At 45.8% G+C, this 24748-nt stretch overlaps 1 protein-coding gene across 4 annotated transcripts in view; it reads left to right on the forward strand.

Annotated features, from left to right (window-relative positions):
• The window catches only part of LOC140482474 (obscurin-like), a 322475-nt gene that overhangs the window by 139713 nt on the left and 158014 nt on the right, over positions 1-24748 (forward strand). For 3 of the 4 annotated variants that reach the window (XM_072580002.1, XM_072580005.1, XM_072580003.1), the window contains 7 exons: positions 1514-1783; positions 3508-3777; positions 5295-5564; positions 9757-10026; positions 16025-16294; positions 20576-20845; positions 23282-23551. In XM_072580002.1, coding sequence (XP_072436103.1) covers positions 1514-1783; positions 3508-3777; positions 5295-5564; positions 9757-10026; positions 16025-16294; positions 20576-20845; positions 23282-23551 — 1890 coding nt within the window. The remainder of the gene's footprint in view (positions 1-1513; positions 1784-3507; positions 3778-5294; positions 5565-9756; positions 10027-16024; positions 16295-20575; positions 20846-23281; positions 23552-24748) is intronic. The other variant, XM_072580004.1, reaches the window with a different exon arrangement.

A 24748-nucleotide genomic window follows, 5' to 3' on the forward strand; every position in this document is an offset into this window, starting at 1 on the left:
GCCAGAGGAAGTGGTGGAGGCTGGTACAATTGCAACATTTAAGAGGCATTTGGATGGGTATATGAATAGGAAGGGTTTGGAGGGATTTGGGCCAGGTGCTGGCAGGTGGGACTAGATTGGGTTCGGATAGCTGGTCGGCATGGATGGGTTAGACCGAAGGGTCTGTTTCCATGCTGTGACTCTCTGATTCTATGACTCATGTCCCCTTTTTGCCCTCCTGATTTCCCTCTTAAGTATACTCGTATGCCTTTATACTCTTCTAAGGATTCACTCAATCTATCCTGTCTATACCTGATATATGCTTCCTTCTTTTTCTGAACCAAACCCTCAATTTCTTTAGTCATCCAGCATTCCCTATACCTACCAGCCTCTCCTTTCACCCTAACAGGAGTATACTTTTTCTGGATTCTCGTTATCTCATTTCTGAAGGCTTCCCATTTTCCAGCCATCCTTTTGCCTGCGAACATCTGCCCCCAATCAGCTTTCGAAAGTTCTCGCCGAATACCATCAAAATTGGCCTTCCTTCAATTTAGAACTTCAACTTTTAGATCTGCTCTATCCTTTTCCATCACTACTTTAAAATGAGTATAATTATGGTCGCTGGCCTCGAAGTGCTCCCCCACTGACACCTCAGTCACCTACCCTGCCGTATTTCCCAAGAGTAGGTCAAGTTTTGCACCTTCTCTAATAGGTACGTCCACATACTGAATCAGAAAATTGTCTTGCTCACACTTAAGAAATTCCTCTCCATCTAAACCGTTAACACTATGGCAGTCCCAGTCGATGTTTGGAAAGTTAAAATCCCCTACCATAACCACCCTATTATTCTTACAGATAGCTGATATCTCCTTCCAAGTTTGTTTCTCAATTTCCCTCTGACTATTAGGGGGTCTATAATACAATCCCAATAAGGTGATCATCCCTTTCTTATTTCTCAGATCCACCCAAATAACATCCCTGGATGTATTTCCGGGAATATCCTCCCTCAGCTCAGCTGTAATGCTCTCCGTTATCAAAAATGCCACTCCCCCTCCTCCCTTGCCTCCCTTTCTATCTTTCTTGTAGCATTTGTATCCTGGAACATTAATCTGCCAGTCCTGCCCATCACTGAGCCGTGTTTCTGTAATTGCTATAATATCCCAGTCCCATGTTCCTAACCATGCCTTGAGTTCATCTGCCTTTCCTGTTAGGCCCCTTGCATTGAAATAAATGCAGTTTAATTTATTAGTCCTACGTTGGCCCTGCCTGTTTAACACGGCTTCTGTTTTATGTTTCATCCTTAATTGTCTCTTTCTCACAATACTTCTAATTTTCTGTTCCTTTCTCTATTCTCATTCTCTCACTTTTTCTCTTCTTTCCTCTTCCCTATTTCAGTCTCTCCATTTGCATCTTCCTCCCTCACATCTTCGAATTACTGTATCTGTGTGTGTCTCTCTCTCTGTCTCACTCTCTTTCTCACTCTCTCTCTCTCTCATGCTGTTCCTCTCTCTTCCTCTGTTTGTGTTGGATCCAGAGCCTCCAGTAAGGATTATGAATAGTTCCACCCCAGTATTGAGCGTACTGACTGGGAGTGAGGTTGTTCTGTTATGTGAGCTCTCTCAGCCCAATGCCGAGGTGAGATGGTTCAAGGACGGTGTGAAGGTGGAGCGGAATGAGAAATGCACAATGGAAATGGAGGGAAGACACAGAAGGCTGACTATCCGCCAGGTTACACTGGGGGACCAAGGGATGTACCTGTGTGATGCAGTTGATGACTCAGCCAAGTTTGAAGTGACTGTGTCTGGTGAGTCCCAAGTCAAGCCACACTTGAACCATTGACATCATTCCCTCTAGGTCGGAACTGGGCGGGGGGGGAGTGGGGGGAGCAGTGCCAATCTGACATTAAGATTTACACTAGGAGACACAGAGAACTCCTTTCAGTGACTGAGGGATGGGGTTTCATGCCCCCAGTTGTCTTGCCTTGTTGCAGAGTGAGAAACCACATTGGAATTGAGAAAATAAGTCATTGCTTGATGTTTGTTGTGAATTGGGAAGACAGGTAGTTAGTCTTTAACTAGGATACCAGGGTACGATCGCAAGGATAAGCAGCAGGAGTAGGATGTCTGACCCCTCGAAACCTGCCCTGATTTTCAATCAGAACGTGGCTGTACCTCTACCATTAGCCAACCTTCTTGGCCATTCGGGCTCTTGTGGTTCAGTGGCAGCATCCTTACCTCTGACCGCGAAGACCTAGGTTCTAATTCCAGTTCGGGTATGTCATAACACATCAAAGCAGATTGATTGATATTGTAAATGTATCTATCTATCTCATTCTTAAAAACAAAACAAACCAGGCTGTGATTTGCTACCATTGAAATGACAACAGAACATTGATCAGTCCAACACAAGAACTGGCCCCTTGATTCTCGTTGTTATGCCAAACATTTCACCAAATTAAACTAATCCCTTCTTCCTGCTCATGGTCCATCCATTCCTTATTCATGTATTTATCTAAAAACTCCTTAAATGCCTCTATCTTACTTGACTCCAACACTAGCCCTGACAGCGTGTTCCAGACAGCTACCCTTTTTTGTGTGAAAGACATGCCCTCACACAATGCACAGGATCTAGTATTCGACATTTCAACTCTGTCAGCCGTTTGCCTCTGATAATTGTGTAAACTTCCATTTGCCTCAGCTGCTCCAGAGAAAACAGCCCGAATTTTTCCAGCCCCTCCTCCTTGCTCAAACTTTCTAATCCAAGCAGCATGTAATTCTAGACATTTGAGGCATCAAAGGGTATAGGGTAAAAGTGGGAATATGGCTTTGAGCTAGAGCATCAGCCATAATTGTATGGCATGACAAAGCAGACGTGAAGGGCTGATAGCTTACTTCAGCGCTTAGTTTCTACGTCTCATATATTGCGAATTGTCAAGCAATCTCTCAATCTCAGTTTTGGATATAACTCAATGAGTGAGATCCCACATTCCTCTAGTTGGGAGAATTTCAAAGATTTATCACCAGCTGAAGGAAGAAATGTCTCCTCATCCTTATCCTGTGAATAGACCATTGCTGTGGATGCAGTTTTCACAACACCTTTTGGCCCTAATGGAAGAAGAGTAGTAAAAAAAATGGTGTGTCAGGAAGAAAGCGTCCTGGTCCCTCTGAACACTATATCCATAATCTCACCTTCAGCAGTGTGGCAGGGTCAGTCATTTAGTAACACAAACCAAAGAGAGCACTGTGGACAGTGATTCTCCACAACTAGCCTCTTTCTGATATTCCCAGCTCTGTCCAAGTTGCCAATTTGCTTCTCACTGTTTATCTTTCCTCCTTCCTTGTTTCTTCCTTCCAGACTCTCTAATTTTCTCTTCCTTTCCCTTGTTTTTGATCTTTTACTTCCATCCTTTATTCCTCTTTATTTTACTCTCCATTATTTCTTCTTCCCTCAAATTCTCCATTTTCTCTCCTTCCCTCTCTCACTCACTTTCACTCATGCACTTTTTCTCTCCATTTGTATTGTACCTAGAGCCTCCGGTAAGAATCGTCAACAGTTCATCTCCGATGTTGAATGTACTGACCGGGGCTGAGGTTGTTATGTCGTGTGAGCTCTCTCGGCCCAAGGCCGAGGTGAAGTGGTACAAGGATGGGGTTGAAGTGAAGCGGAACGAGAACTGCAGGATGGAGGTGGATGGAAGACGCATGAGACTGACCATTCGCCAGGTTACAGAGGAGGACGGAGGGATATATCTGTGTGATGCTATCGACGACTCAGCCAAGTTTGAAGTGTTTGTGTCTGGTGAGTCCTAAGCGAAGCCACACTCGAACCATTGAAATTCTTCCCTCTACTTTGGGATGGGGGGTCACTGCTGTCATTAAGATTTATAGCAGGAGATACAGAAAACTCCCTTCAGGAGCTGAGGGATGTGTTTTCACACATGCAGATGTCATGTTTCAGACATGCAAAATGGTCTTGAAATTGAGAAAATGCATCGTTGACTGATACTTGTTGTGAGTTGGGGAAAGAGACAGTTTGTCTTTAATTAGGATACAAGATAAGATCTTGAGGATAAGGAGCAGGAGTTGTACTTTTGGCCTCTTGAGCCTGACCTGAGATTTGAAACACACCAGGCTCTGATTTGCTACCATTGAAACGACAACAGAACATTGATCAGTCCAGCACAAGAACTGGCCCCTTGATTCTCGTTGTTGTGCCAAACATTTCACCAAATTAAACTAATCCTTTCTTCTTACTTATGGTCCATATCCGTCCATTCCTTATTCATGTGTTTATCTAAAAACTCCTTAAATGTCTCTATCTTTCTTGACTCCACCACTAGCCCTGACAGCGTGTTCCAGACAGCTACCCTTTTTTGTGTGAAAGACATGCCCTCACACAATGCACAGGATCTAGTATTCGACACTTCAACTCTGTCAGCCGTTTGCCTCTGATAATTGTGAAAACTTTCATCTGCCTCAGCTGCTCCAGAGAAAACAGCCCGAATTTTTCCAGCCCCTCCTCCTTGCTCAAACTTTCTAATCCAAGCAGCATGTAACTCTAGACTTTTGAGACATCAAAAGGTATAGGGTAAAAGTGGGAATATGGCTTTGAGCTAGAGCATCAGCCATAATTGTATGGTATGACAAAGCAGACGTGAAGGGCTGATAGCTTACTTCAGCGCTTAGTTTCTACGTCTCATATATTGCGAATTGTCAAGCAATCTCTCAATCTCAGTTTTGGATATATCTCAATGATTGAGATCCCACATTCCTCTAGTTGGGAGCATTTCAAAGATTTATCACCAGCTGAAGGAAGAAATGTCTCCTCATCCTTATCCTGTGAATAGACCATTGCTGTGGATGCAGTTTTCACAACACCTTTTGGCCCTAATGGAAGAAGAGTAGAAAAAAAAATGGTGTGTCAGAACGAAAGCATCCTGGTCCCTCTGAACACTATATCCATAATCTCACCTTCAGCAGTGTGGCAGGGTCAGTCATATAGTAACACAAACCAAAGAGAACACTGTGGACAGTGATTCTCCACAACTAGCCTCTTTCTGATATTCCCAGCTCTGTCCAAATTGCCAATTTGCTTCTCACTGTTTATCTTTCCTCCTTCCTTGTTTCTTCCTCCCAGACTCTCTAATTTTCTCTTCCTTTCCCTTGTTTTTGTTCTTTTACTTCCACCCTTTATTCCTCTTTATTTTACTCTCTCCATTTATATCTTCTTCCCTAAAATTCTCCATTTTCTCTCCTTCCCTCTCTCACTCACTTTCACTCATGCACTTTTTCTCTCTCCACTTGTATTGTACCTAGAGCCTCCGGTAAGAATCGTCAACAGTTCATCTCCGATGTTGAGTGTACTGACCGGGGCTGAGGTTGTTCTGTCGTGTGAGCTCTCTCGGCCCAAGGCCGAGGTGAAGTGGTACAAGGGTGGGGTTGAAGTGAAGCGGAACGAGAACTGCAGGATGGAGATGGATGGAAGACGCAGGAGACTGACCATTCGCCAGGTTACAGAGGAGGACGGAGGGATATATCTGTGTGATGCTATCGACGACTCGGCCAAGTTTGAAGTGACTGTGTCTGGTGAGTCCTAAGTGAAGCCACACTCGAACCATTGAAATTCTTCCCTCTACTTTGGGATGGGGGGTCACTGCTGTCATTAAGATTTATAGCAGGAGATACAGAAAACTCCCTTCAGGAGCTGAGTGATGTGTTTTCACACATGCAGATGTCATGTTTCAGAACCAAAATGGTCTTGAAATTGAGAAAATGCGTCATTGTGATACTTGTGAGTTGGAGAAACAGACAGTTCGACTTTAATTAGAATACCAAGGTAAGAACTCAAGGTTAGGGATCAGGAGTGATACATTTGGCCTCTTGAGCCAGACCTCGGATTGAAAAGCCAACCTTCCAGACCACTTCTGGCTCTTGTGGTGCAATGGTAGCATCCCTACCTCAGATCTAGAAGACCCAGGGTCTAATCCCAGTTGAAGTATGTCATACCACATCTATGCATGTTATTGAAATTGTCATTTCAGTGGTAGTGGGTCAGAGACTTGTTTATTTCATTTTTAAGAATGAGAAGCATTTAGAAGATAGAACAATATAGCACAGGAACCGGCACTTTGGCCCACGATGTTGTGTCGAACATCGCACCAAATCAAACAAACCCCTTTTGTCTTGCCATGGTCTATATACCTCTATTCCTTGCTTATTCAGTTGCTTATCTGAAAGCATTGAGCATCCCTATCTGTCCCAAGCATCTACCACTCTGTGTTTAAAAAAAAATTTGCCCTTACATCTCCTTTCAACTCTTATCTTAAATGCATGTCCTCAAGTATCAGAAATTTAAGTCTTGGAAAATGATTCTGACTGTCTAATCTATCTATGCCTGTTACGTAGAACATTACAGCGCAGTACAGGCCCTTCGGCCCTCGATGTTGCGCCGACCTGTCATACCAATCTGAAGCCCATCCCACCTACACTATTCCATGTACGTCCATATGCTTGTCCAATGATGACTTAAATGTACTTAAGTTGACAAATCTACTACCGTTGCAGGCAAAGCATTCCATACCCTTACTACTCTCTGAGTAAAGAAACTACCTCTGACATCTGCCCTATATCTATCACCCCACAATTTAAAGCTATGTTCCCTCGTGCTCGCTGTCACCATACTTGGAAAAAGGCTCTCCCTGTCCATCCTATCTAACCCTCTGATTATCTTATATGTCTCTATTAAGTCACCTCTCAACCTTCTTCTCTTCAATGTAAACAGCCTCAAGACCTTCAGCCTTTCCACGTTAGACCTTCCCTCCATACAAGGCAACATCCTAGTAAATCTCCTTTGCACCCTTTCCAAAGCTTCCACATCCTTCTTATAGTGCGGTGACCAGAACTGTACACAATACTCCCAAGTGCGGCCGCACCAGAGTTTTGTACAGCTGTAGCATAACCTCATGGTTCTGGAACTAGATCTCTCTATTAATAAAAGCTAAAACACTGTATGCCTTCTTAATAACCCTGTCAACCTGGGTGTCAACTTTCAAGGATCTGTGTACCTGGACACCGAGATCTCTCTGCTCATCTACACTACCAAGAATCTTACCATTAGCCCAGTACTTTGCATTCCGGTTACTCTGACCAAAGTGAATCACCTCACTCTTGTCCGCATTAAACTCCATTTGCCACCTGTCAGCCCAGCTCTGCAGCTTATCTATGTCTCTCTATAACCTACAACATCCTTTGTCACTATCCACAACTCCACCGACCTTAGTGTCGTCTGCAAATTTACTAACCCATCCTTCTACGCCCTCATCCAGGTCGTTTATAAAAATGACGAACAGCAGTGGACCTAACACCGACCCTTGCAGTATACCACTGGTAACTGGACTCCAGGATGAACATTTCCCATCAACCACCACCCTCAATCTTCTTTCAGCAAGCCAATTCCTGATCCAAACTGCTATATCTCCCACAATCCCATTCTTCCACATTTTGTACAATAGCATACCGTGGGAAACCTTATTGAATGCCTTGCTAAAATCTATAAACACCACATCAATCGGTTTACCTCTCCTCTACCTGTTTGGTCACCTTCTCAAAGAACTCAGTAAGGTTTGTGAGGCACGACCTACCCTTCACAAAACCATGCTGACTATCCCTAATGAAATTATTCTTTTCTAGATGATTATAAATCCTATCTCTTATAACCTTTAATGACACCTTACCAACAACTGAAGTAAGGCTCACTGATCTATAATTACCAGGGTTGTCTCTACTCCCCTACTTGAACAAGGGAACCACATTTGCTATCCTCCAGTCTTCTGGCGCTATTCCTGTAGACAATGATGATTTAAAGATCAATGTCAAAGGCTTGGCAATCTCCTCCCTGGCTTCCCAGAGGATCCTAGGATAAATCCCATCCGGCCCAGGGGACTTATCTATTTTCACACTCTGCAGGATTTCTAATACCTCTTCCTTGTGAACCTCAATCACATCTAGTCTAGTAGCCTGTATCTCAGTATTCTCCTCGACAACATTGTCATTTTCTAGAGTGAATACTGTCAAAAAATATTCATTAAGTGCTTTTGCCATCTCCTCTGACTCCACACACGACTTCCCACTACTACCCTTGATTGGCCCTAATCTTACTCTCGTCATTCTTTTATTTCTTAAATACCTATAGAAAGCCTTAGGGTTTACCCTGATCCTATCCACCAACAACTTCTCATATGTCTCCTCCTGGCTCTTCTGAGCTCTCTCTTTAGGTCTTTCCTGGCTACCTTGTAACCCTCAAGCGCCCTAACTGAGCCTTCACATCTCATCCTAACATAATCCTTCTTCTTTCTCTTGACCAGAGATTCCACTTCCTTCGTGAACCACGGCTCCCGCGCTCTACAGCTTCCTCCCTTCCTGACGGGTACATACTTATCTAGGACACACAGGAGCTTTTTCTTGAATGAGCTCCACATTTCTAATGGGTTCATCCCCTGCAGTTTCCTTCCCCATCCTGTGCTTCCTGAATCTTGCCTGATCACATCGTAATTGTCTTTCCCCCAGCTGTAACTTCTGCCCAGTGGTATACAGCTATCCCTTTCTGTCACTAAAGTAAACATAATGGAACTGTGATCGCTATCACCAAAGTGCTCACCTGCTTCCAAGTCTAACACCTGGCCGTGCTCATTACCCAGGACCAAATCTAATGTGGCTTCGCCCCTTGTTGGCCTATCTACATACTGTGTCAGGAAGCCCTCCTGCACACTCTGGACAAAAACTGACCCATCTGTAGTACTCGTACTATAGTGTTCCCAGTCAATATTTGGAAAGTTGAAGTCCCCGATGACACTCTCATTCCTATCAAGAATAATTTTATACATGTCTGTCAGGTCTGCCCTCAGCCTGTCCTCCTCCAGAGAAAACAACCTTAATTTATCAGCCTGTCCTGAAAGCTCATACCTTCTCATCCAGGCAGCATCCACTTCTCAGTGATCTAGGCATCAAAGGGTAGGGGCTAAAAGCAGGACTATTTCGTTGAGATAGAGGATCAGCTGTAATCGTATGGGATGACAGAGCAGCCTTGAAGCACTGAATGGCTTACTTAAGTTCTAAGTTTTTACATTTCCCTGAATTGTGAAGTCAAGTAATATATCAATCCCTTTCTTGAATATACCTCAGAGAGTGTGGAGCCACATTTCTGTTGTGTGGAGAATTCTAAAGATTTGTCACGTCCTGATGGAAAAGATGTCTATGGATCACTGTCTAAAATAGGTGGTTCTTGAACACCTTGTCAATATCTCACCTTGTCTAGAGCGACAGGGTCACTATTTCTGTAACACAAATGAAGAAGAGCACTGTAGACAGGGATTCTTCATATTTCACTCTTTGTTTTTCCCCTCTCTCCAAGTTTCCAACGCACTCTCGCTGTTTATGTTATATGTGGACGTGCCGGTGGTGGACTCGGGTTTACAAAGTTAACAATCTCACAACACCGGGTTATACTGAAACAGGTACTTTCCAAATAAACCTGTTTTACTATAGCCAGATTTTGTGTGTTTGTCTTTCGCTCTTCCTTGACTCTTCCTCACAACCTCTCTAATTTTCTCTTCATTTCCCACATTCTTATTCTTTTTATTTTTCTTTTTTATCCTCTTCTCTATTTCACTCTCTCCATTTATATCTTTCTTCATCAAATCCTCCAACGGCTGTCTCTCCCTCTCTGTCACTCACATACTCTTCCTCTTTCTCCCTCTCTCTCTGTTTGTGTTGGATTCAGAACCTCCGGTCAGAATCGTAAACAGTTCCTCCCTGGTATTGAATGTACTGACTGGGGATGAGGTTGCTTTGTCATGTGAGCTGTCACGACCCAAGGTCGAAGTGAGATGGTTCAAGGATGGGGTGGAGGTGGAGCAGAATGAGAAGTGCACAATGGAGGTGGATGGAAGACACAGGAGGCTGGCCATCCGGCAGGTTACAGTGGGGGACCGAGGAACTTACCTGTGTGACGCAGTCGACGATTCAGTCAAGTTTGAAATGGCCGTGTCTGGTGAGTGCTATGTCAAGCCATTTACATTATTCCCTCTGGGTCGGGATGGGGCACTGCGGTCATTCAGATTTATAACAGGAGTCGCAGAGAATTCCCTTCACTATCTGAGGGGTGTGTTTTCAATATCCAGACGTCATGCCTTGTTGCAGATGCAAAACCACCTAGGAATTGAGAAAATCTATCATTGTCTGATGGTTTTTGTGAGTTGGGGAAACAAGCAGTTAGTCTTTAATTAAGATACTAGCATAGGATCTCAAGGATAAGGAGCAGGAGTTGCACATTTGAACTTTCTAGGCAGCCCCGACTTTCAATTTGATCATGGCTGAACCTCTATTTGCGGCCAACCTTCCAGGCCACTTAGGGCTCTTGTGGTGCAATGGTTGAGTCCCTACCTCAGACCTGGAATGTTCTAATCCCAGTTCAAGTATGTTGTATCACATCTATACAGATTGATTAAAATTGCCATGTCAGTGGTATGGACAGAACCTTGCATATTTCATCTTTAAAAACAAGGTAGATACATTTAGTCATGGAACAGTACAGCACAGGAACTGGCCCCTTGGCTCACAATGTTGTACCGAACGTGGCACCAAACTAAACAAATCCCCTTTGTCTGGCCATGGTCCACATGCCCCCATTCCTTGCTTATTCTTGTGCTTATCTGAAAGCATTGAAACATAAGAACATAAGAGCTAGGAGCAGGAATAAGCATTCTGGCCTGTCATGTCCACTCCGTCATTCAATAAGATCATGGCTGATCTTTTCCTGGACTCAGATCCACTTAGCTGCTCTCTCACCATATCCCTGAATTCCCTTATTGTTCAAAAAATCTACCTTGCTTTAAAAGCATTCACTAAAGTAGCATCAACTACTTCCTGGGCAAGGAATTCCATAGATTAACAACCCTCTGGGTGAAGAAGTTCTTTCTCAATTCAATCCTAAATCTGCTCCCTCTAATCTTAAGGCTATGCCCTCTTGTCCTAGTTTCACCTGCCAGTGATAACATCCTCTCTACTTCCAGTGTATCAATTCCCTTCATAATTTTATAGGTTTCTATAGTATCCCCTCACATTCTACAAATTGCAATGATTATAATCCCAGTCTATTTAGACTGTCCTCATAAGACAATCCTCTCAACCCTGTAACCAAACTAGTGAATCTCCTCTGCATCCCCTCTAGTGCTAGTACATCCTTTCTCACGTAACGAGACCAAAACTGCGCACAGTACTTTAAATGTGGTCTCACCAGCACTCTACACAGCTGCAACATAACTTCTCTGCTTTGAAACTCAAACCCTTTCACAATGAAGGAGAAAATTCCATTTTCCTTCCTAATTACTTTGTATCTGCAGACCAACCTTCTGTGATTCATGCACAAGGTCACCCAGGTCCCTCTGCATAGCAGCATGCTGCAACTTTCTCCCATTTGCATAATAATTCTTCTATTGTTACTGCTACCAAAATGAATGACTTCACATTTATTAGCATTGTATTCCATTTGCCAGATCTTTGCCCTCTCACTCAAAGTATCTATGTTCCTCTGCGAAGTTTCTCAGTCCTCTGCACACTTTGCTCTGCCACTTATCTTAGCGTCAACTACACGAGGTACCCAACTCCAATTTATCAATGTCCCAACAGTGATCCCTGAGGCACATCAATACTCACTGATTGCCAGCCAGAATAATACTCACTTATCCCCACTCTTTGTTTCCTGTTAGTCAACCAAACCTTTATCCATGCTAATACTTTACCCGTAACGCCATGTATCCTTATGTTACGTAGCAGCCTCTTGTGCGACACCTTGTCGAAGGCCTTTTGGAAATCTAGCTACATCTGCTGGGTCCCTGTTGTCCACCTTGCTCATAGTGTATTCAAAGAATTCCTAAAGATTTGTTAAGCATGATGTGCCCTTTGTGAACCCATGCTGTGTCTGCCCAACGGGCAATTTCTATTGAGATGCCCTGCTATTTCTTCCTTGAAACACTTCTATTAGAGTCATAGAGATGTATAGCATGGAAACAGACCCTTTGGTCCAACCCGTACATGCCGACCAGATATCCCAACCCAATCTAGTCCCACCTGCCAGCACCTAGCCCATATACCTCCAAATCCTTCCTATTCATATACCCATCTAAATGCCTTTTAAATGTTGCAATTGTACCAACCTCCACCACATCCTCTAGCAGCTCATTTTATACACGTACCACCCTCTGTGTGAAAAAGTTGCCCCTTAGGTCTCTTTTATATCTTTCCCCTCTCATCCTAAACCTACGCCCTCTAGTTCTGGACTCCCCGACCCCAGGAAAAAGACTTTGTCTATTTATCCTATCTATACCTCTCATAATTTTGTAAACCTCTATAAGGTCACCCCTCAGCCTCCGACGCTCCAGGGAAAACAGCCCCAGCCTGTTCAGCCTCTCCCTGTAGCTCAGATCCTCCAACTTTGGCAACATCCTTGTAAATCTTTTCTGAACCCTTTCAAGTTTCACAACATCTCTCTGACAGGAAGGAGACCAGAATTGCACGCAATATTCCAACAGTGGCCTAACCAATGTCTTGTACAGCTGCAACATGACCTCCCAACTCCTGTACACAATACTCTGACCAATAAAGGAAAGCATACCAAGTGCCTTCTTCACTATCCTATTTACCTGCGACTCCACTTTCAAGGAGCTATGAACCTGCACTCCAAGGTCTCTTTGTTCTGTAACACTCCCTAGACCTTACCATTAAGTGTATAAGTCCTGCTAAGATTTGCTTTCCCAAAATGCAGCACCTCACATTTATTTGAATTAAACTCCATCTGCCACTTCTCAGCCCATTGGCCCATCTGGTCCAGATCCTGTTGTAATCTGAGGTAACCCTCTTCACTGTCCACTACACCTCCAATTTTGGTGTCATCTGCAAACTTACTAACTGTACCTCTTAGGCTCGCATCCAAATCATCTATGTAAATGACAAAATGTAGAGGGCCCAGCACCGATCCTTGTGGCACTCCACTGGTCACAGGCCTCCAGTTTGAAAAACAACCCTCCACCACCACTCTCTGTCTTCTACCTTTGAGCCAGTTCTGTATCCAAATAGCTAGTTCTCCCTTTATTCCATGAAATCTAACCTTGCTAATCAGTCTCCCATGGGGAACCTTGTCGAACGCCTTACTGAAGGCCATATAGATCATATCTACTGCTCTGCCCTCATCAATCTTCTTTGTTACTTCTTCAAAAAACTCAATCAAGTTTGTGAGACATGATTTCCCACGCACAAATCCATGTTGACTATCCCTAATCAGTCCTTGCCTTTCCAAGTACATGAAAATCCTGTCCCTCAGGATTCCCTCCAACAACTTGCTCACTACCATGGTCAGGCTCACTGGTCTATAGTTCCCTGGTTTGTCTTTACCGCCCTTCTTAAACAGTGGCACCACGTTTGCCAACCTCCAATCTTCCGGCACCTCACCTGTGACTACTGATGATACAAATATCCCAGCAAGAGGCCCAGCAATGACTTCTCTAGCTTCCCACAGAGTTCTTGGGTACACCTGATCACGTCCTGGGGATTTATTCACCTTTACCCATTTCAAGACATCCAGCACTTCCTCCTCTGTAATCTGGACATTTTGCAAGATGTCACCATCTATTTCCCTACAGTCTATATCTTCCATATCCTTTTCCACAGTAAATACTGATGCAAAATATTCAGTTTGTATCTCCCCCATTTTCTGTGTCTATACCTGACATATGCTTCCTTCTTTTTAACCAAACCCTCAATTTCTTTAGTCATCCAGCATTCCCTATACCTACCAGCCTTTCCTTTCACCCTGACAGGAATATACTTTCTCTGGATTCTTGTTATCTCATTTCTGAAGGCTTCCCATTTTCCAGCCATCCCTTTACCTGCGAACATCTGCCTCCAATCAGCTTTTGAAAGTTCTTGCCTAATACCGTCAAAATTGTCCTTCCTCCAATTTAGAACTTCAACTTTTAGATCTGTTCTATCCTTTTCCATCACTATTTTAAAATGAATAGAATTATGGTCGCTGGCCCAAAGTGCTCCTCCACTGACACCTCAGTTACCTGCCCTGCCGTATTTCCCAAGAGTAGGTCAAGTTTTGCACCTTCTCTAGTAGGTACATCCACATACTGAATCAGAAAATTGTCTTGTACACACTTAAGAAATTCCTCTCCATCTAAACCGTTAACACTATGGCAGTCCCAGTCGATGTTTGGAAAGTTGAAATCCCCTACCATAACTACCCTATTATTCTTAAAGATAGCTGAGATCTCCTTACAAGTTTGTTTCTCAATTTCCCTCTGACTACTAGGGGATCTATAATACAATCCCAATAAGGTGATCATCCCTTTTTTATTTCTCAGTTCCACCCAAATAACTTCCCTGGATGTATTTCCAGGAATATCCTCCCTCAGCACAGCTGTACTGCTATCCCTTATCAAAAATGCCACTCCCCCTCCTCTCTTGCCTCCTTTTCTATCCTTCCTGTAGCATTTGTATCCTGGAACATTAATCTGCCATTCCTGCCCATCCCTGAGCCATGTGGGCGGCACGGTGGCACAGTGGTTAGCACTGCTGCCTCACAGCGCCAGAGACCCGGGTTCAATTCCCGCCTCAGGTGACTGACTGTGTGGAGTTTGCACGTTCTCCCCGTGTCTGCGTGGGTTTCCTCCGGGTGCTCCGGTTTCCTCCCACAGTCCAAAGATGTGCAGGTCAGGTGAATTGGCCATGCTAAATTGCCTGTAGTGTTAGGTAAGGGGTAGATGTAGATGTAGGGGAAGGGGTAGGGGTATGGGTGGGTTACGCTTCGGCGGGACGGTGTGGACTTGTTGGGCCGAAGGGCCTGTTTCCACACTGTAAGTAATCTAATCTAATGTTTCTGTAATTGCTATAATATTCCAGTCCCATGTTCCTAACTATGCCCTGAGTTCATCTGCCTTCCCTGTTAGGCCAGCGTGTTCTAAGCATCTACTACTCTGGCTAAAATATATTTTCCCCTCACATTGCCTTTCAACTCTCCCCCTCTTATCTCAAATGTATGTCCTCATGTATTAGACAATTCTTGGAAAAAATGATTCTGACTGTCAACTCGATCTATGCCTCTCATAATTTTATAAATATCTGTCAGGTCTCCCTGCTCCAGAGAAAATAACCTTAGTTTGCCAGCCTTTCCATACCCTCTAATCCAGGCAGCATCCACTTACAGATGTTCTAGGCATCAAAGGGTATGGGAAGAAGACAGGAATATAGCACTGAGATGGAGAATCAGCTCTAATTGTATGGAATGACAGAACAGCGTTGAATTGCTGAATGACTTCCTTCAGCTCTTAGTTTTTACATTTCCCACAATTGTGAAGAGTAAAGCAAACTCTCAATCCCAGTCTTGAATATACCTGGCTGAGTGTGGATCCACATTCCTGTGTTGTGGAGAATTCCAAAAGTTTGTTATTTCCTGAGGGGAAGAGACACCTCTTGATCGTTGTCTGAAATTGTTGTCTCCTAATCCTGCGGCTAGCCTATTGTTGTGGGTATATTTTTCACAACATCAGTGCCATAATGGAAGAAGAGCAGAAAAAAAACTTTGTGTGTCACAACATGAGCATTCTTGCCCCTCTGAACACCATATCAATATGTCACCTTGAGCAGAGTGACCAGGTCACTATTACTGTAACAAACCAAAGAGAGCAATGTGGACAGAGATTCTTCACATTTCACTCTTTCTCCTTTACCCTACTCTGTTTATTGTCCAAAGGGCTCTCGCTGTTTATGTTTCATCCTTCCCTGTCTCTTCCTCACAATCTCTCTAATTTTCTCTTCCTTTCCCTAATTCTCATCCTTTCACTTGTTCTCTTCTTTCCTGTTCTCCATTTCAGTCTCTCCATTTGTATCTTTCTCTCTCAAAGCTTCTAATTGCTCTCTCCTTTCAATCTCACACACACACACACACACACACACACTCACTGCTCTTTCTCTGTTTGTGTTGGATCTAGACCCTCCAGTAAGGATCGTGAACAGTTCCTCTCCGGTATTGAGTGTACTGACTGGGAGTCAGGTTGTTCTGTCATGTGAGCTCTCTCAGCACAACGCCGAGGTGAGATGGTTCAAGGATGGGGTGGAGGTGGAGAGGAACGAGAAGCGCACAATGGAAATGGATGGAAATTGCAGAAGGCTGATTATACGCCAGGTTACATTGGCGGACCGAGGAACGTATCTGTGTGACACAGTTGACGACTCAGCCAAGTTTGAAGTGACTGTGTCTGGTGAGTCCTAAGTCAAGCGACACTTGATGTTATTCCCTCTTGGTCGGGACAGGGGATACTGATGTCATTCAGATTTGTAACAAGAGACACAGAGAACTCTGTTCAGCGACTGAGGGATAGCGTTTCATGCCTCACGATGTCATGCCTTGTTGCAGAGAGAAAACTGCCTTGGAATTGAAAATATCAGTCACTGACTGATGTTTGTTGTGAGTCGGGGAGGCATGCAGTTAGTCTTCAATTAGGATACCAGGATAATATCGCAAGGATGAGGGGCAGGAGTAGGACATTTGGCCCCTTGGAACCCTGCCCTGACTTTAAATGAGAACAAGGCTGAACCTTTACCACCAGCCAACCTTCCTGGCCACTTCAGGCTCTTGTGGTGCAGTGCTAGCATCCCCACCTCTAACCTAGCAACTGAAAATGTGTTGCTGGAAAAGCACAGCAGGTCAGGCAGCATCCAAGGAGCAGGAGAATCGCCGTTTCGGGCATGATCCCTTCTTCAGGTCAGGAATCTAACCTAGCAGACCGAGGTTCTAATTCCAGTTCAGATATGTCATAACACATCGAAGTCGATTAGTTGGCGTTGTAAAGGTATCTATCTCATTCTTAAAAACAAAACACATTCAGCTCCGATTTGCTACCATTGAAATGACAATAGAACGTCAAACCGTACAACACAGAAACTGGCCCTTTGGTTCTCGGTATTGTGCCGAACATTTCGTCAAATTAAACCAACCCTGCCCTGACTTTAAACGAGAATGTGGATGAACCTCTACCTATAGCCAACCTTCCTGGCAATTTCAGGCTCTTGTGGTGCAGTGGTAAACACAAGGACTGCAGATGCTGAAAACCAGACTCTCGATTCGAGTGGTGCTGGAAAAGCACAGCAGGTCAGGCAGCAACCAAGGAGCAGGAAAACCGACGTTTCGGGCAAAAGCCCTTCATCAGGAATAGAGGCAGGGTGCCTGCAGAATGGAGAGATAAATGAGAGGGGTGTGGGATTGGGGAGAAAGTAACATAGAATACAATAGGTGAACGGGAGTGGGGATAGAGGTGATAGGTCAGAGAGGAGGGTGGGGGAAGGTAGCAAAGAGTACAATAGGTGAATGGGGATGGGGATGGGGATGAAGGTGTAAGTCAGAGAGGTGGGTGGAGTGGATAGGTGGAAAGGAATATAGGCAGGTAGGACAGATCTTGAGGGCAGTACTGAGCTGGAAGGTTGGAGCTTGGGTGAGGTGGGGGAAGGGAAAATGAGGAAACTGGTGAAATCCACATTGATGCCCTGGGGTTGAAGTATTCTGAGGTGCAAGATGAGGCGTTCTTCCTCCAGGCGTCCGGTGGTGAGGGAGCGGCGGTGGAGGAGGCCCAGGACCTGCATGTCCTCGGCAAGCTGGGAAGGGAGTTGAAATGTTGGGCCACAGGGCGGTGGGGTTGATTGGTGCGGGTGTCCCGGAGATGTTCCCTAAAGCGCTCTGTCTACCCCATCGATCCCTCTCTTGTCAGGTCTGCCCTCAGTCTGTGTTTCTCCAGAGAAAATTACCCTAGTTTGTTCAGCTTGTCCTGAAAGCTCATACCCTCTAATCCAGGTGGCATCCACTTCTCAATGTTCTTGGCATCAAAGGGTATGGGTTGAAACCAGGAATATGGCATTGAGATCGAGGATCAGCTAAAATTGTATGGAATGACAGAGCAGCCTTGAAGCACTGAATGGCTTACTTCACCTTAGTTTGACCTTTCCCTCAATTGTGAAGAGTCAAACAATCTCTCATTCCCACTCTTGAATATATCTCAATGAGTGTGGATCCACATTCCTGTGGTGTGGAGAATTCCAAAGGTTTGTCACATCCTGAGAGAAGAAATGTCTCTGGTTCATTGTCTAAAATAGCCAGCTCTTAATCCTGCAATTAGCCCATTGTTGTGGATATATTTTTCACAATATCCGTGATCCTAATAGAAAAAGAAGTATATAGGCAAGAGGCTGGAAGAACACAGTAAGCCAGACAGCAGAAGGAGGTGCAGAATTCGAGGTTTCGGGTGTAGCCATTCTTCAGGACAGGCGGTGCGTGTCAGTGACTGCATATAAAGGGGGTGGCGGTGGGGGCGCAGGGTGGTGAAGTGGGGATAGGTGAAAACAAGTAGAGGGTACAATTTGTTTGGTCAATGGGAGGAATGAGTCCGATTGGTGGCAGGGAGCAGTGGAAGAGATGGGGAGGAGCTGGGAAGGGAGTTGGGGAATGGCAAGGGGAGTTATTTGAAATTGGCGAACTCAACATTGAGTCCTCTGGGTTGGAGGCTGCCCAGGCAGATGAGGTGTTGTCCCTCCAAATTGCAGTGTAGTTCGTTGTGGCAATGTAGGAGACCAGGGATGGTCATGTCGGAAAGGGTGTGGTTCGGGGAATTGAAATGAATGGTGACTGGCAGGTCTGGTTGGCCTCTGCAGGCTTGGCTGCGATGTTCGGCGAACTGTTCCCTGAGTTTATGTTTGGTCTCCCCAATGTAGAGAAGACCACATTGCGAGCACCTAAGTTGGAAGAGAGGCAGGTGAACCTCTGTCTCACCTGGAAGGGCTGTTTGGTGCCCTGGATAGAGGTGAGGGGGGGTAGTGTACAAGCAGGTTTTGCATCCGGTTGCAGGGAAAGGTACTTGGGGATTTGGGAATAGTTGGTGGGAAGAGTGGCGCAAAACATGTGTTGTCAAAGGGAAAGGCAGAGAGGGGAGGGGAAGATGTTCTTGGTGGTGGGGTCCAGTTGGAGTTGGCAGAATGTTTAAGGATGATGTGTTGAATGCGGAGACTGGGAGGTGGTAGGTGAGAACAAGGGGGACTCTTATTTATTGCATTGGGGGTGAGTTTAGAGCAGTGGAATGGGGAATGAAGCGGTGCGTCAGAGGGCTGTCTGGGTGACAGAGGGAGGGAAAGCACATTGTTCAAAATAGATGGACATCTGGGTTGCTCACGAGTGGAATGTTTCCTTGTCTGAGCAGAGGCAGAGGAATTGGGAGAATGGGATGGAGTTCTTGCAGGATATTGGGTGGGAGGAGGTATAGTCCAGATAGATGTGAGAGCCTTTGGGTTTGTAGTAAAAATCTGTCTGGAGCTTGCCACCGGAGATGGACTGAGCATCGCAGCCAGGCCCGTAGGGGCCAACCAGACCTCCATCCATTTCAATTCCCCTAACCACTCCCTTTCCGACATGATCATTCTTGGCCTCCTACATTGCTACAATGAACCACACTGCAATTTGGAGGGACACCACCTCATCTTCCGCCTGGGCAGCCTCTATCTGGGAGGACTCAACATTGAGTTCTCCAGTTTCAAGTAACCTCCCTTCTCAGCCCCTCCCCATCCCTTCCACTGCTCCCTGCCACCAACCGGTTTCATTCCTCACATTGACCCTGTGCCTGTCTTCACTTATCCCCACTTCACCACCCTGTCCCCACCTCCCCCTTTATCTGCAGCTCCCCGCCAACCAACCCCCGTCCTGAAGAATGGTTACACCCAAAATGTCGACTTCTCCATGGCTTGATGCTGCCTGACATGCTGTGTTCTTTCAGCCTCTTGCCTGTCTCTTTTGGATTCCAGCATCTGCATTTATTATATCTCTAACCTAATGGAAGAAGAGCAGAAACAAAATTTTGTGTGTTGAACATTCTTGTCCACCCGAGCACCATACCAATGTCTCACTGTGGCCAGAGCGACAGGATCACTATTTCTGTGACACAAACCAAGGAGAGCACTGTGGACAGGGATTCTTCACATTTCAGTCTTTCATTTTTTTAATCTCTGTCCAGTTCTCCAATGTGCTCTCACTGTTTATATTTTGATGTGGAAGTGTCGCTGGTGGACTGGGGTGGACAAAGTTAAAATCACACAACACCAGATTATAGTTCAGCAGGTACTTCCAAATAAACTTGTTGGACTATAATCTGGTATAGTCCATTCCTGAAGAAGGGCTTATGCCCGAAACGTCGATTCTCCTGCTCCTTGGATGCTGCCTGACCTGCTGCGCTTTTCCAGCAACACATTTTCAGCTATAATCTGGTATTGACTGTTTATGTTTTGCTCTTCCTTACAGTCTCTCCAATTTTCTCTTCCTTTGCCATTCTTATTCTGTCACTTTTTCTCTTTTATCCTCTTCTCTATTGCACTCTCTCCATTTATATCTTCCACCCACAAATCCTCCAATTGTGCTCTCTGTATCTGTCTGTCTGTCTCTCTCTCTCACACATACACTCACATACTCTTCCTTGTGCTCTCTCTCTCTCTGTTTGTGTTGGATCCAGAGCCTTTGATAAGAATCATCAACAGTTCCTCTCCAGTATTAAATGTACTGACTGGGGATGAAGTTGTCCTGTCATGTGAGCTATCACAGCCCAAAGTCGAAGTGAGATGGTTCAAGGACGGGGTGGAGGTGGAGCGAAACGAGAAGTGCACAATGGAAATGGATGGAAGACGCAGAAGGCTGACCATCCACCAGGTTACAATGGGAGACCGAGGGACGTATCTGTGTGACGCAGTCGACGACTCGGCCAAGTTTGACGTGAACGTGTCTGGTGAGTCCTATGTCGAGAGTATGCCGCTGGAAAAGTGTAGCAGGTCAGGTAGCATCCGAGGAACAGGAAAATCGACGTTTCAGACATACGTTCTTCAACAGGAATGAGGCTTGTGTTTTGGGGCCGAGAGATAAATGGGAGGGGGTGAGGTTTGGGCAAAGGTATCTGAGAAAGCGATAGGTGATGAAGATGAGGGAGAAGGTGATAGGTCAGAGAGGGAAGTGATAGGCAGGTCCTGAGGTTGGTGCCCGAGTTGGAGGCTTGGGACTAGGATAATGTTGGGGTGTTGGGGGAATGAGGAAGCTGTTGAAATCCACATTTATCCCGTGTGGTTGCAGGGCCCCAAGATGGAATATGAGGCATTCTTCCTCCAGGTGTCAGGTGGTAACGGTTTGGCGGTGGAGGAGGCCCAGGACCTGCATGTCTTTGACGGAGTGGGAGGGGGAGCTGAAGTGTTAAGCCATAGGGCAGTGGGGTTGGTGGGTCCCAGAGATGTTCTCTGAAACGATCCACAAGGCGGTGTCTCATCTCCCTGACGTAGAGGAGACCACACCAGTTGCAATGAATGCAGTAGGTGCCATTGGTAGAGGTGCAGGTAAATTTCTGATGGATATGGAAGGATACCTTGAGGCCTTGGACGGAGGTGAGGGGACTGGTGTGGACGCAGGTTTTGCACTTCGTGCAGTGGCAGGGAAAGGTGCCAGGTGTGGGGTGTGAACCTGACGAGGGAGTCGCGGAGGGACTGGTCTTTCCGAAACCTGATAGGGGTGGAGAGGGAAATATATCTTTAGTGGTGGGTCCGTTTGGAGGTGGCGCAAGTGGCGGAGGATGATGCGATGTATGCGGAGGTTGGTGGGGTGGAAGGTGAGGACCGGGCGGGATGGGGGTGTTCTATCCTTGTTGCGTTGGGAAGGGTGGGGTTCAAGGGCAGTGGTGCATGAAGTGGAGGAGATGCACTGGAGGGCATCGTCAACCATGTAGGAAGGGAAGTTGCGATCATGGAAAAAGGAGGCCATCTTCAACTTTGAGATGGAATTGGTCAGCCTGGGAACAGATGCAGCGGAGGTGAAGGAACTGGGAATAAGGGATGACGTTTTTACAGGAGGTAGGCTGGGAGGAAGTGTAGTCTAGGTAGCTGTGGGAGTCGATGGGCTTGTAGTAGATGTCTGTGGTCACCAAAGAATGTGATGGAGAGGTCCAGAAAGGGGAGGGAGGTGTCAGAGATGGTCCAGGTGAATTTGAGGTTGGGGTGGAGGTGTTGGTAAAGTTGATGAACTGTTCATCCTCCTCATAGGACCTCGTGGTGGTGCCGATGCAGTCATCAATGTAGGTGGTGTGGTGCCAGTGTAACTGCGCAAGATAGACTGTTCCACATATTCAACAAACAGGCAGGCATAGCTTGGTCCCATTCGGGTGCCATGGCTTACCCCTTTGGTTTGGAAGACATGTAAGGATTGGAAGGAAAAGTTGTTGAGTGAGGATCAGTTCAGCCAAGCGGATCAGGGTGTTTGTGGAAGGGTACGGTTGGGACGACGTGAGAGGAAGAAACGGAAGGCTTGGAGACTTTCACCATGGCGGATCGATGTGTACAGTGATTAGATATCCATGGTGAAGATGAGGCGTTGGGGGCTGGGGACCAACACCAACCAGTACCTTTCCACCGACATCGTTTCCCCAGTTCCCAAAGCCGCATCTTCACCATGGATGTCCAGTTGCTGCACACATTGTTTCACCACAACAAATGTCTCCAAGCAATCCGTTTCTTCTTCTCACGCAGTCCCAACCAGTACCCTTCCACCGACACCCTGATCCGCCTGGCTTCCTACCAGCCCGCACCCCACTCCTGGCACCTTTCCCTGCCACCGCAGGAAGTGCAAAACCTGCGCCCACACCAGTCCCCTCATCTCCGTCCAAGGACCCAAAGGATCCATCAACATCTATCAGAAATTTACCTGCACCTCTACCAATGTCATCCACTGCATCCATTGCACCCGTGTGCTCTCCTTTACATCGGGGAGACAGGGCGCCTTCTTGTGGATTGTTTCAGAGAAAATCTCTGGGACACCAGCACCCACCAACTCCCCCTCCCACTCTGTCAAGGACGTGCAGGTCCTGGGCCTCCTCCACCGCCAAACCCTTACCACCTGACACCTGGAGGAATAACGCCTCATATTCTGCCTTGGGACCCTGCAATCACATGAGATAAATGTGGATTTCAACAGCTTCCTCATTTTCCCCCCCCACTAGTCTCTCTAATTTTCTCATCCTTTCCCTAATTTTCGTTCTTGCATGTCTTCCCTTTTTTCCTCTTTCTTTTAGTCTCTCCATTTATATCTTTCCCGTCCTCCCCGGCTCAAATTCACCAATTTCCGTCACTCCCCCTCTCTCTCACTGTCACTCACACACTTTCTCTCTGTCCATTTGCATTGGATCCAGAGCCTCCAGTAAGAATCGTCAACAGTTCGTCTCCGGTGTTGAGTGTACTGACCGGGGCTGAGGTTGTCCTGTCATGTGAGCTCTCTCAACCCAAGGCTGAGGTGAGATGGTACAAGGACGCGGTTGAGGTGAAGCGGAGTGAGAACTGCACATTGGAGGTGGACGGAAGACGCAGGAGACTGATCATCCACCAGGTTACAGTTGGGGACCGAGGGACATACCTGTGTGATGCAGTTGACGACTCAGCCAAGTTTGAAGTGACTGTGTCTGGTGAGTCCTAAGTCAAACGACACTTAATGTTGTTGTTCTCTCTGGGTCGGGACAGGGGATACAGATGCCATTCAGATTTGTAACAGGAGACACAGAGAACTCAGTTCAGCGACTGAGGGATAGCGTTTCATGCCTCACGATGTCATGCCTTGTTGCAGAGAGAATTGAAAATATCAGTCACTGACTGATGTTTGTTGTTATTCGGGGAGACGTGCATTTAGTCTTCAATTAGATACCAGGATAATATCGCAAGGATGAGGGGCAGGAGTAGGACATTTGGCCCCTTGGAACCCTGCCCTGACTTTAAATGAGAACAAGTCTGAACCTTTACCACCAGCCAACCTTCCTGGCCACTTCAGGCTCTTGTGGTGCAGTGCTAGCATCCCCACCTCTAACCTCGCAACTGAAAATGTGTTGCTGGAAAAGCACAGCAGGTCAGGCAGCATCCAAGGAGCAGGAGAATCGCCGTTTCGGGTATGATCCCTTCTTCAGGTCAGGAATCTAACCTAGCAGACCGAGGTTCTAATTCCAGTTCAGGTATGTCATAACACATCGAAGTCAATTAGTTGGCGTTGTAAATGTATCTATCTCATTCTTAAAAACAAAACACATTCAGCTCCGATTTGCTACCATTGAAATGACAATAGAACGTCAAACCGTACAACACAGAAACTGACCCTTTGGTTCTCGGTATTGTGCCGAACATTTCAGCAAATTAAACCAATCCATTCTTCCTGCCCATGGTTGATATCCATGCATTCCTTCCTTACTCGTGCTTATCTAAAAGCTCCTTAGATGCCCCTCTCATTCATGCCTCCACTAGTACCCTGGCAGTGCATTCTAGGTGTCCACCTTTTTTCATGTGATAGACTTGCCCTCACACAATGCATGGTATCTAGTATTAGATATTTCAACTCTGGGAACGAGAGGAAGACTGTCAGCCATTTGTCTCTGATAATTATGTAAACTTCTATCAGGTCTCCCCTCAGCCTCGGCCGCTCCAGGGAAAACAACCCAAGTTTTTCCTCCTGCTCTTTACAGCTCATACCTTCTAATCCAAGCAGCATGCAATTCTAGACGTTTGAGGCATCAACGAATATGGGAGAAAAGTGTGAATATCCCATTTAACTAGAGGATCTGCCATAATTGTATGGCATGACGGAGCAGACTTGAAGGGCTGATGACTTACATTAGTTT

This window comes from Chiloscyllium punctatum, chromosome 10, assembly GCF_047496795.1.
Source record: "Chiloscyllium punctatum isolate Juve2018m chromosome 10, sChiPun1.3, whole genome shotgun sequence".
NCBI lineage: Eukaryota > Metazoa > Chordata > Chondrichthyes > Orectolobiformes > Hemiscylliidae > Chiloscyllium > Chiloscyllium punctatum.